The 12403-nt window shown below is 42.0% G+C and overlaps 1 protein-coding gene across 3 annotated transcripts; it reads right to left on the reverse strand.

The window, feature by feature from the left end:
• Window positions 1-1167: 1167 nt before the first annotated feature.
• LOC110987158 (uncharacterized) lies at window positions 1168-12294 on the reverse strand. Of its 3 annotated transcripts, none has more exons than XM_022249637.2 (5): window positions 12019-12294; window positions 4816-6612; window positions 4327-4485; window positions 3898-4098; window positions 1168-3559 (listed from the first exon to the last, which is right to left on the reverse strand). In XM_022249637.2, the coding sequence occupies exons 2-5, from the start codon at window positions 6604-6606 to the stop codon at window positions 3035-3037; spliced, it is 2676 nt and encodes an 891-aa protein (XP_022105329.2). In that variant the 5' UTR covers window positions 6607-6612; window positions 12019-12294; the 3' UTR covers window positions 1168-3034. The 3 variants fall into 3 exon arrangements, with proteins under 3 accessions (XP_022105329.2, XP_087001730.1, XP_087001739.1); XM_087145604.1 differs by lacking the exon at window positions 12019-12294 and adding an exon at window positions 11829-11974; XM_087145613.1 differs by lacking the exon at window positions 12019-12294 and adding an exon at window positions 6783-6935.
• Between the last annotated feature and the right edge of the window lie 109 nt (window positions 12295-12403).

Raw genomic sequence — 12403 nt, forward strand, 5'->3', positions numbered from 1 at the left:
GCAAGCTCTCGGACAAGCACTGAGCATACAGTGCTTATTAATATACGTTGGGTAAGGGCAAAACCTGTAATATAAAATTAACATCTCCCCAACGCAAAAATACATCTTGAAAACACCGAGAGAAAGTTGCAGCAGAAGCTTCTCTCCCTCCACCGCTCTGGGAACATCACAGAACAGCTATACCGACAGCTACGTCCATCCAACGCAAGATGCCGCCATCGCCACAGCAGACTACCGCCCCAAGATCTGGCTCCGGTACGTGGATGACACCTTCGTCATCTGGGAGCACGGACAAGACAAGCTTCAACTCTTCTTGGACCACCTCAACAGGCTTCACAGCAGCATCCAATTCACCATGGAACAAGAGCGGCATGGCAACATTTCGTTTCTTGATATTGAGGTGTCCAGAAGGGAAGATGGCAGTCTTGCCCGGCGGGTTTATCGCAAGCCCACCCACACCGACTGGTACCTCAACAGCGCCTCCTTCCACCACCCCAAGATCAAATCATCGGTCAACAGAGCCCTCATCCGCCGAGCCTACAACATATGCGACCAAGAACACCTACGCGAGGAACTCCACCACATCTCCACGGCACTTCAGTCTCAGAGCACACTGTCCGAAACGTTGAGCCTCTCCAGTTCTTATCAGAACCACACAGACTCAAAAAAAGAGATACTGCATGGTGTTTACCGCAAGCTTTCCATCTTAAGTGTGCTTTACTTTAGGACGCACGTGATCCATATCAGGCTGCCATTAAGGGAGTGCAGACTTTTTATGTGACATCCGTGTTTATATTCCCTGGGATGTCAGGTTCTTAGACGTGCAAACCTTTCTTTTGCTACGTCACAAGTGCAGTTTTTTGGCTGACCGTAAGAACCACAGAGCAAACCGAAAGAATGCTTGAAAAAGTGCTAAAACTGCAAACTTTGACCGTATTTGTAAAAGAAAGAAAGGTCTATTGCTTAATTTATAAATTTGCTGAGCAAGATTTTCAGCTAAGCGTCTGTCTAATTGTGAGCGTGCTCTCCAGCGCCGGGTCCATCATTTTGTGGCTTCATTTGCTTACAATAGGCGCGTTTTAAGGCCGGACAGTCGGACACCGGCAACCTAATCAAAGACGTTCTTTGGGGTGTGTGTTGCAAATAATAAGATATAGCACTCGTATCAAATGTCGCAGTCAGACTCAACCCGTTTGTTTGTATTTTTGCATGTTGATGAGATAACACTATTTTTACCTTTACAAAGTACCACGGGCGTATGACTGTAGTGTGCCTCCAAGAGTTTGCAACGCACTGGCCAATCACCATGCGCAAAATCTGTCGACCCAATGCTCGTTTGGAAAGTCGACAGATTTCGCGCATTGACCAACTCTTGGAAGCGCATAATTATGAATCGCCCGTGAGTGACTTAGTCAGAATTAAGCGAAGCTACATAAGGACGGTAAAGTTCAAACTAAGAACTAATGTCACCCAATTTAGACACCGTCATACCTGAGTATAATATAGAAGGTATTTTCAGAATAAATATACTTAAAAAATAATGTGTATGGCGATATTTTCGATAGATGTTTATATTTTAAGTCTGACTAATACAAAATCTGAATATATTCAGTTACATTATAACAACCACAAAATAAACAAAAAGGCATGGGAATTTCTGTCTAGGGTCTATGCACAATAGGATTTTCACGAACTATTTATAATTTAAAAGTTCATGTCAGAACATTGTATCAAGTTACTTTTCGAAGTTGTTACTGAGTTAGCATTGGTATTCTCGGTAAAGCAGTTGCCACCTTTCGTACGTAATGTACACTAACGGCCTTTCATCTTGACTTGTACTTTTTGTTTTCAAAGAGTGAACTTTAACCCTTTCATTTAAAGAGCACACAATTCAGAGGGGAAATGTTTCTGTTTTATTGAGAAAGGTACCCGAGTGAGATCTGTTTGATTAAATGCACGTCACTCTTTTTGACGTTTAAACCGGATTTAACGAATAAGCTAGTATGTTACTCCAGTAATGTGACGCCAAAGCTGCACGTTTTTATCCAAGATATCGATAATGCAATCCGCTTCATGTGCGTAAAATTGTTATTGTGCATGAAGGCAATATTTTTAAGCAGTTTGCAGCATACTTTCATAGGTCATTTTAGTACATACATTTTTGCAAGAAGTGTAATTTTTTTTTTCGAAAAATAATGAAACAGTTCAGAGTGCACCTCAGGTTGCCACCAGACCTACACACTTGTGCGTATTAATCCCGTTTTCACCCAGGGGTCGAGATCCAAAATAGTGAAATGTGCATAACGTGCAGTTGGAAAACGAACTGGGTCATATTCAATCTCTGGAAACACGTGTAGTGCGTGTGTACCTGCAGTACTCCATGTTTCTAAACAGGCCGCCCATCTCATTTTGCCAACAACTACTTTATTGCTTGGATTCAACAGAACTGCAGCGAATTCATGTTCAAGTTATTTTGGTGTTTTAAATCAGTTTTAAGTATCAGTTAATGCCATTTGATAGCAGCAAAGATCAAAGGCCGCATTGGCAGTCTTCGATGTAACCCATTGTGGGCAAATGACAACAGGGTTATTCTATGCACTTCGGCAGAATGAAGTATACGGACCTATGATCTGAAAGTAATGCTCGTTAAAGATGACAAATACTGACCAGTTAGAAATAATCTTGATTTTCATAACCATGATTAATTCATCGTTAACCTTGATCTTCCATACAATCATGAAGTATGCACCACGTAAGATTACGGCAATATACTGTACAACCGCTATTTGACCCTAAACCTCTGCCCGGCAAGTATTGTCAAGAGAAATGGGGAAATGACTTTTTAAATGCTGGGCTTTTTCACCTGGCCGTTCATATCTATTATTATTTTTCTTTCAAGAAAACCACATATAAATTTATGGTCAAAAATTAGATGGAGGAAGGTATTCCCTAGTCACCGTGTTACCTTGAAGTTCTTTTCAATATCTCTTGGTTGTTGCTGTTTCACCAGGGTAAAGAGCAGGAGCAAACGAATTCAAACTAAAGGACCTTCAACTATCTGTACTGTTTTGAAGAATTCTTCGGGAACACTGGCTGAGGAATAGTATTTACTGTCTTTTGACTGTCTTTTCTTATTTGTCAGTTTACTTTCATCCTCACACTCCCTTAATTTCCGTTCAGTGGCATCTACGGCAAACTGTATATCTTGCCGTGCTTGGCACAATTTAGATAGACCCCTGCTCAGATCCCTCAAGGTCTGCTGCTTTCCCTTTCCTCTGGAAGCTGTGAAAAAAGTGATGAGGACGAGTTCTGTTGGACTACGACCTTGACTTCGTGCCTTCGCTTCGATGCTCGCGACCCAGCCGTGGCCATAATCACCGTCCTCCATTAGGTACTCTGGGAGATGGTGCCAGTTCGTGCCTCCATCCAGTGGCTTGTCAAGTTTATCACAAAGCTTGTTGAAAATACATGGATCCATTAATCCAGCGACACAGATCCTGTCGTATCGTTTTAGCTCATCAAACATCAAAGCGTCCAACTCGTTGGATGTCGGATGTTTCTGTTTAAAAAAAGAAAATCCATTTGACAGGAATTAGTGTGCAAACTAAGGGGTGTTAAAATAACACATTGAAGCCAAATTCAATCAATATTCATGATATAGATTCTGTCTTTTGAGAATTTTGTCCGTTTCTACTTTTACTTTGGAAATTAATGCACAGGTAGCGTATTGCTGTAGGGAGTCTTGCAATGAAATTAATTGGCAGAGCGCCCTCTGCACAGTTAACACGGGTGGAAATAAATTTTATAACCTAAAAGCGGAACTTAGAAAGAGGGGGCTGAATGTTTGAAACATTTTACGTGCATTTACAACAGAAATCCCTCGGAAAGGAATCATACCTTGAAAGTGCCGACCTTCCCCGGTGACTCTATGATAAGTACGACGGCGGCGTCTTCCTTCCCCTCTTGGAAGACCCTCAAGACGCCACTGAATGTGTCACTGCCTGACAGCGAGCGGCAACGTGCACTAAACGATTTCGATGGGAAAGTTTCCACGGAATCTGAACTGCACTGTCTCCATAAGTACTCAGGTTGGATTCTCTGAAAGTGAAACAATGATAAATCAGATGCTGGTCTATCGCAAGTCATTCCTGGGCCTACAACTGCGAGTTGATCAATGACTTATAGTTTAAGACGTCTTTGATGCTGTTTCTTTGTATGACGTCATTTCCACCCAGTGAGAAGTGACTATAGCTTACATGCTTATACAGCGCCGGCTTGTGCAGTGGTATAATAGGTTATTTCGTTTTCGTTAGCCTAAGTGCATACCTGTTCAGCAACAAGTGTAGACTCTGGATGAGTGATTTCCCACTTCTCCGTCGATAATTTAAATGTGATCACGACTGGATTTTCCCTTTGTGGCTCCAGCAATTCCTGGCGAGAGGGTCCTAAAACGAATCCCTGATCTTGCTCTTCCTTTTCAACTTCCTACAAAATAAAAAAGAACCTGCTGTTGACAGAAAGCAAGCAAGCAGCTGCAAGATAGTTAAACAACGGCGAATAGTGAAGAATATAACGAATCATATAAGGGATATATGTTTTCAAATGAAACATATTCTCAAACGAGCACCTTGAAAAAATTAAAACTTACAGGGCCTGATGTTTTTTGTCCAATCAGAATCCGTCTCATAGGCACCTGCCTTTGAGACCTGTTTTGCTAGGGTTGAAAAGTCAGGTGCTCTATTTGATTTATGTGTTTCAGGTCACTTTTTGCAGTTGATTCGTATTTTACATTTCAGAGATTCAATGAACTAATACCTTGAAATTTACTTTCGTGTTGTTAAAGACTCGAATGTGGATGTACACGTCTTTTCCGCTATGTTTTATGAATGCACAGACTAGTAAGGATTTGCAGGACCCGTGGGCTCCAATTCCACAGAAATGATCCATCGTCAAGGTGACGGATTGAGACTGAATGAGCACGGCAACATCTGGATCCTGAAGGACTGTGCTTCTTGCCGATGAAGTCTTCTCGAAAGTGAACTCCTGATCATCCTTTGCACAGTGCGGCAAGGTTAAGGCGACATCCTTGCTGAAATGATATCCCGAGGGTCCACAGTGGACGTACGGAGTGACGTAGTTGCGACCACTGGTCAGACCTCCTTGGACATAGATGTATACTCTCTGAGGTGATTCCGCAACAGGTATGGCACCGGGTGGGACATACAGATGAACATCCAAGGCATCAATGGACAGAAACCCGCCACGACTATCCAGCATGGCGGCAGCGAAGTTGGCGATCTGAACCATTCGTCCAATGACATTCAGGCCCACGTCTCTCGCTCTTGAACGCGTGCGATCAAACGACAAGAGAAAATCTTTCAAAGGAATGTCAGGGGGGCAGCTTGCAGATGCCCGTGGGGTGGAAGGTGGTGAGACTGATGGTGGCGGTGGTGATGGCTGTGGGTTATGCGTTGGGTGTGATCGCCACGTTGGCTCCAGAGTCGGTGGTGGGAAACAAGACTTCTGGGTGTCAGACGACTTACGATCCTCAGCTGCTGACGGATGAGTCTCATCTTCTTCGCTCCCCGAGAATGCGTAGTTTGTTAATGGCACTGGGACGGACCTCGCTTGTGAGCGGGGAATGCAGATGCTCACTAAACGTAAAATATATCGGACAAACCGCACAAATGGATGTGGCCTGTGCAAATTGACGGCACTTATCCGGAGCTCAGTCTGGCAAGTTTCTGGAGGATGTTGGGGAAAATCCAGAGTCGGTGGACGTACCTGCAGGTCTCCACCTTCCTCAGTTCCGACATCGGGCTCCGCTGCCCTCTCCTCCAGATCAGCAGACTCCAAAATGGGCTCATAAATAGAAGCTCTTGCCACGCTGGCTCTGGATCTCAAGGTCATGTCGATGGCGCTATCTTCACTACCTCTCCGCTGTGATCCGATATCCACCAGCGAGAATTCACTAACATCGCTTCCTTTGCGTTCGTTCGGCGCGTACGAGTAAACCTCGTTCAGGTTGATGGAGTCCACTGTGACCTGAGTCACCAGCCCACTTTTTGTACCATTTTTCATGACCACTTGTCCAGCCTCGTCAAAAGATGCCCTTGGTAATCTCTTGGGTGAACATCTGTAGTCAGCCTCGACAGATAGGCCTGGTGTGGCAAGGGGAACGCTAATGTTGTTTCCTTTGCCAAGTAGCTCCGATGCACCCGGACTTCCTTCCCCTTCTTGAGCTTTGCACGACCCTTCTTTGTCTTCCATAAGGGACCTTTCCGCTTCTCCACTTACCCCTGCCAGCCTCGTGTCGCCAATAATGTTTTCATTTTCTGATGAAGACGTGGTTGTGAACGAGGAACTGCTGACGGGTCGTCGATGTTTGCAGAAAGACCCTGGCGTTACCCGAGCATCTTCCCTGCTGTCATCATTCAAGTTCCCCAAGGACGCGAAGCCTTCATCTAAAGTTGTCGTGTCGCGGCTCATTCTATTCACGATTGGAATTTTACCATCGTAATCTTCGATGAGCGATGACTGCCGGCCGCCGGTGGGTGAGGCTGGGGCAATGGTGCCTGCCGCACTTGCTCGACGTCTCTGACTCATGGTTACCTGGAACGAGTCAAGGAAACAACAACATTGTCAGCAACATTGTGTACTGGTCAACATCAAAACCCCATACGAAGCGTTGTGAGATATGACCTGCGTGCAAAATATCGGCATTTTCCCCACGCAGGGAAATATGGTATAGTGCATTTATGATTGGAAGCTCAATTAGGCACCTGTATTAAAGTGTCAGGAATTGAACCGAACAGACAGAGTGTAAACTGAAGTTATACAACTAACTAAAATATTATTAAACTTGTGTTCCTTTTAACCATTGGAGTTGTTACATTTGGCCCACCCTATAACCGTAATGCCTGATCAGTAAACTTATTTCCTGTAAGGTTTTTCAAAGTGTGCACTGAACAGGCCCATGCCTTTCCCTTCAGCCCCTTTCGTTCGGCCTTGAATGAAGTTTTCATTATTTGCATACAATACAGGAATTTCAGTACTTTAAAAGTGACATGGAAATTCCTGGGGAAATCCCGATGCAGGTGAAAGCGAATTCATGCGTATCCTTTCCTTTTATATTCACCCTCCCCCCCCCCCGTCGCTATAAGCTTGACTAGAACTCAGAAAATGTCTAGTCATTGGATGGAAACACTAAAAGGTTTTAGCAGACTGAAGGGGCTGAACTTTTATTCTGTACATTTCATATAGTAACATGAAATAACAAAATTCCATTTAGATTCCTTAAAATGTTCTCTTATCTGACATGGCCCAAGGAGTATTAAAAACGTAACATTTTTTTGCATTTTTCTAAAATGCATCCTTCCTACCGCATGTTCTTCATTAAATGAAACCAAACTAAAATGAACATGTTGAGTATGTTTATATTTCGTCTGACGTTGGTGACAATATAGACTACATTCATTGTTATTTTCCTAAATGTTTTTATTCAACAGACAATTGGAATGATTTTTGCATAGCTTATGGGCAAAAAAAGCATCACGAAGCCCTTTAAAGCTAACTTTAAATTATATACATGAAGCTATACAAGTTACTCTAAGAATTTTAACTAGTGCTGACACGCAGCATCTGCTTTTTGAGTTGCAGAAATACGGCCGTCGAGGACTCTCAAAAATGAAGCACATAACTCAGATTTTCTAGACTTTTAGAGACAGCTTTTCTGGTGTTGTTTCTTAAACTTGTCAACTTACATCCAAACACTGATTTCTTAAGCACGCATTTAAATATTCTTCTCACAGAATACAACAGGCAATATACATTTCTGAAACTTTTTAACGGGGGTTGGACCCATTCATATATTTTCCCCTTTGTGCGGTGTTCATAAATCCATAATCAACCGTTGTTGTTCAGATTTAACCAAATTACTGTTGCGTCAATCGGCTCCCGTGTCTCAGGCCTTTATAAATATCGAATCAAATTCGTCAGGCCGTTCTAACCTTACACACGCTACAACATGCAAAGTCGTCGCATTGTATTTGCTTGTACGAAGACCACGCCGGATAAGGGGTAATCACATTTTTAAGCATCCGCGGCAGGTATATGAAGAAAAGATTCCACCCAAAGTAGTTGGCGTGGACTTTCGGCACACTTTGCTAAGAAATATGACAAGGTCGGGTATACCTTATGTAGATGAATTTTAATGGTTAAATTTCTGTACAGTTTGACCTTTTGCATCAGTGAGAATGGATATGGAGTAGGTGCAAGGGTAAAATTTTATGCACTGCAGCTTGACCTTTGTAAGGAAAGGATTGCGCAACGTATGAGAGGAATGAGAAAAAAGAGCAAACTAGAGCAAAAGGGAGCAACAAAAAAAGAGCACAGAAAAAACACAGAGAGGAGCAAATGCAAAAATAAACAATAATCTCTTTTAGGTCCTTTTGCTTCTTTTGTTGCTCCTTGTTTTTCTCCTTATCTTGCCGTCCGGCCTGTAGTTTTCCTAGCTGACACTGAATCGATCTGTTTTTGCACAAAAGCTTCAGTGATTTCAGACAGCATAAACTTGCGTTCGTGGTGCGCTGAAACATGGAGATTATCGCTACCATCACTCTTATTCTGAGCGTACCTGTTACCAACCATACACTTGGCTACAGTTGAAAAGTGTTCATTGAATGCGTTGGCAATGTCGCTGTGACCTTCTGAATGCTCACCATCTACTACAACCGAATTGGGAACTGGCTTTTCTTTATTGGGAAGGATCCCCTTAATTGTTTTCCAGATGGTAGAAGAATTGCCTTTGTTCAACTCAGTTGTGGAAACATAATAGTTGCTCTTCTCAAATCGTATTTTGGAAGTCACCATGTTACGTAACTTTTTGTAATTGTCCCAGTCATTGGGCGAACCAGACCGTCCGTCCAGCCATTGTGTGGATGCGGTCACGTACACGCGCGCATCAGATGAACAATTTCGGTGCTTAACCAGGGCAGAGATGTACTACGGACACGTTTAGTTTTTACGGGAACATGTAAATTAATAATATTCATTAGTGTAGAGTGCCACAAAGACCAAGCATCGTCAACATTGTGACAATAAAAACGCGATGCCATGGGGCAGCAGCAAGATCATCCGCAAACGCATCATAATTAATGTTCGCAAACGATCTGAAATTAATATAGCCGCCTTTCAGTTTCGGATTGTTCCACTCATGTATACCATAGATAAGATAGTGACCGCTAACTACAATAAGCAAACGCCACTTTCAGTTATTAATTCTGGCCGAGAGGTAACAAAAAAGATCAACGGCACTTTTGGAGGTCTTTGTAACTCGTTTTGGATCTCGGATAAGTTGTGCTAGCTGATAAAGAATAAAACAGGACAATAAATTAAAGGATGAATTTGCATTTAAGGAGTCAATATTAAAATTACCCAAGATAAGCATTTCTTTAAAATCACAAGATGCTTTATCTAGCAAATCATTTAGTTTGTCGATAAATACCTCTGGTGTCGATGGGGGCCTATAAACAGAACATACAAGAACAGATTTTCTGTGCTTGTGCTTTATCTCAACCCAAATACATTCAATGCCGACCGTCTCCAGATTAGTACGCCGGGCATAAGGCAAATTCCAGCGAATGTATATGGCAACCCCACCACCATGGCGATTTGTATCTTTTCTGACAATTTCAAAGCCTGGAAGTTTGATTTCCTCATCTGAAATTGAATTGTCGCAAAATGTTTCATTCAAACAAAGGATGTTGAAAGGAGCCATAGACATAATAATTTTAAGCTGGTCGAGGTTCTTTACTAGGCTCCGTATATTCAGATGAGCAATAGAAAAGGCACCGGGAAGCGTGTTAAAGGTTATGCCGTCCTTGATAGTTACTTTAGTCTGTTGTTTTGGGGTTGAGCAATTGTTGAACTGTGGTCAGATACTGTTTCCGTTCCAGTTGCTGTTGCAGGCTTTAGTAGCTTTTCGACGCGGTTGCATCTGGGGGGTATGGACTGTGTATGATCTGCGCATGTGTACCTGACGTTCTGGCAAATTGCTGATGAGCGTTGCACTTTTTTGGGTTCCTTTTATCACTCAATCCTGTTCCAGTCATGCTTTCAGAGATAAACCTTCAAAATGTTCAAAGATTCAACATGATTGCCAGGTTTATGTACAAACCATAAACTTGTCACCAGTGTGACAAAATTGGACGGAAATCTAATCTACGGAGGTACAGAGAAAATTTCCACGCTGAAGAGGAATCAGACATGAATGAAGTTGACGATGATTTGGAATCGGACAGGAGGTCGAAAAACCTCAGGTAAAGATGTGTCTTGTTTAGAAATGGAATACAGTGTCGCCTACCAAGATTGGCTGGTAGATGCCAAAGAATTCAACAGAGAAATGTGGAGTGAAAAATAGGACAAGCACGCCAACGAGGGTAGGCCTATGGATGAATATCAAGCACGGCAAAAGGCAAACAGGAAGACCCTCTGAGCAGTCGAGCAAGTCGACAATTACAAGGAGTTTCTGTTAGGTTACCTACATCTGAAGGAAAATGAAACTCATCAAGACATTGTGGACGATTTCGAAGAAAAACATAATAAAGGCATGGAAGCAAATAAAGCCTTGAGTCATGCCTAAATCCCATGTTTAAAGTCTGATACTGTTGCAGCAAAATAAAGAGGAGGAAATTAACAAGGGAGATAGTAATGATAAAATATTAATGGTTCCAAAAGATTCATGTAATTAAAATATGACTCTGATGTAAAATATAAAATACCTATGGTAATCACTCTATAGGCTTGCAGTAATCGTTATGCTGTACCGTTTTATTAGTTGGAAAACACACTCAATTGAAATACATGTATTAAGAAAGTTAATGGTTAGCATGTTTGCACGTACCAGCCCTCTCTCGTCCATTGTACATGGATTATCTACCCAACATCCATTAATTATTGCACTACAGGGTTGGTAATCGCTAGACCTCTTTGGTCAAAATTACCATCTTATAATTATTTCCATACGTTGCAATGCGCAATCTTTTTCTTACAAAAGATCAAACTGCGCTGAAAGTTTTACCCTCAACATATCCCATATTCATTGTCACTCACACAAGGGATCCAACTGTGCGGAAAATTTTATTCCTTAACCTCAATTCATATTCATAAGTTGTGCGCCAGCACCATTTCTTTAGAAAAGGTCAAAGTGTGCAAGAAAGTTTGCCTCAACCAAACACGGTCACACGTGATTGCACTTGTTAACAAACCTTCAAGATTTTAACTCGGATTTCTGGCAGGTTTGCAGCAGCAATATGTCGCTGAGACCAGGGCCTAAAAGTATTTCTTAACACCATGCTATTTCATGTACCATTTTGGTGTTGCCCAGCACAAACTAAGAATCAGCGGAAAGAAATGTTCGTATCAGCTCATTCATTTTCAGACGCACGCGAACAAAACAAACAGTAAAGTAAATAGTGAAACCAGGAAGTTGTATTAAATTTTCTAAAGTTAGTTATCTATTACATAAAATATTTAACATAAAGGAAATAAGGTCTGTCGTACAGTTGAATAGAGTAATTAACTACCTACGAATGGCAATCAAATATACAAAATATTTTGTCTTTGCTGTCTTGTCAGTTCGACAAATTTTTTTCAAAACAGCAGACAGCTGAAATCCTAGTTTTTAGCTTTATTTGTAAACAAAAGCAATGAATATGCGAATTCAAATCCAGTGGTGCACTTGCTTTCGATACATGGCGAATCTTTCAACTTGAAAAGGTTCCTTCCCCAAGGAATGCTTCCACATGTGGATACACGCATGAACCTACCGTAGCATTACAAAGCGATGCAGAGCGGTAGCCATTGTCAGCGTCGCTACGGCCGTCCGCTCGTCTGGAAACCGTCAGTGCAGTGATCACAATCAATCGTTAACAAGGGTTTCTGCACAGTTTCTTTAGCCAAAATTAAGAAATTCCATAAATATTTGGTCCGGTGAAGTTAAAGGTAACGTCAACTTACCTAAAGAGGGGTGTCCTCGCTGCTATGTAAGTCCAGAGTGCGCTGGAAAAGGCTGTTTAAAATTGTTTCGAAATTTCAAAACCAGGAAATGGCGAATTATGGCGCACAGCACACGTCGCACGAGCCAGCTAGTCCATTCAGTACCTTGACAATGGTGTATTTTTGGAGAGATGTCACCCCGGTACGTGAAACGTGAACTTATGTTATTCACACAAGTCAGAAAAATGAAATTGTTTGATGTGTTGCAACACGGAAGAATCTGTGCACAAAAAGGATGAATGTTTAAGGAGACAATGCCTTTCTATGCATGACGAAGAATCCAAACTTGTTTACGGGTTTAAGTTCTCCCCCCAAAATTATTTTCCTTTGAAAGTGGTTCCGTCTG

This window comes from Acanthaster planci, linkage group LG01 (assembly GCF_054643075.1).
Source record: "Acanthaster planci isolate LZ-2023a linkage group LG01, COTS_SCS, whole genome shotgun sequence".
Classification (NCBI taxonomy): Eukaryota; Metazoa; Echinodermata; class Asteroidea; order Valvatida; family Acanthasteridae; genus Acanthaster; species Acanthaster planci.

Bases quoted from the DNA above. Each gene is read 5' to 3' on its own strand.
- LOC110987158 (XM_022249637.2), bottom strand. From the start codon at position 6,606: ATGAGTCAGAGACGTCGAGCAAGTGCGGCAGGCACCATTGCCCCAGCC. The intron at 4,486-4,815 runs GTATTAGTTCAT...TTTATTTTGTAG, and splicing joins ACACGAAAGTAAATTTCAAG to GAAGTTGAAAAGGAAGAGCA. The intron at 3,560-3,897 runs GTATGATTCCTT...TTTTTTAAACAG, and splicing joins GGAAGGTCGGCACTTTCAAG to AAACATCCGACATCCAACGA.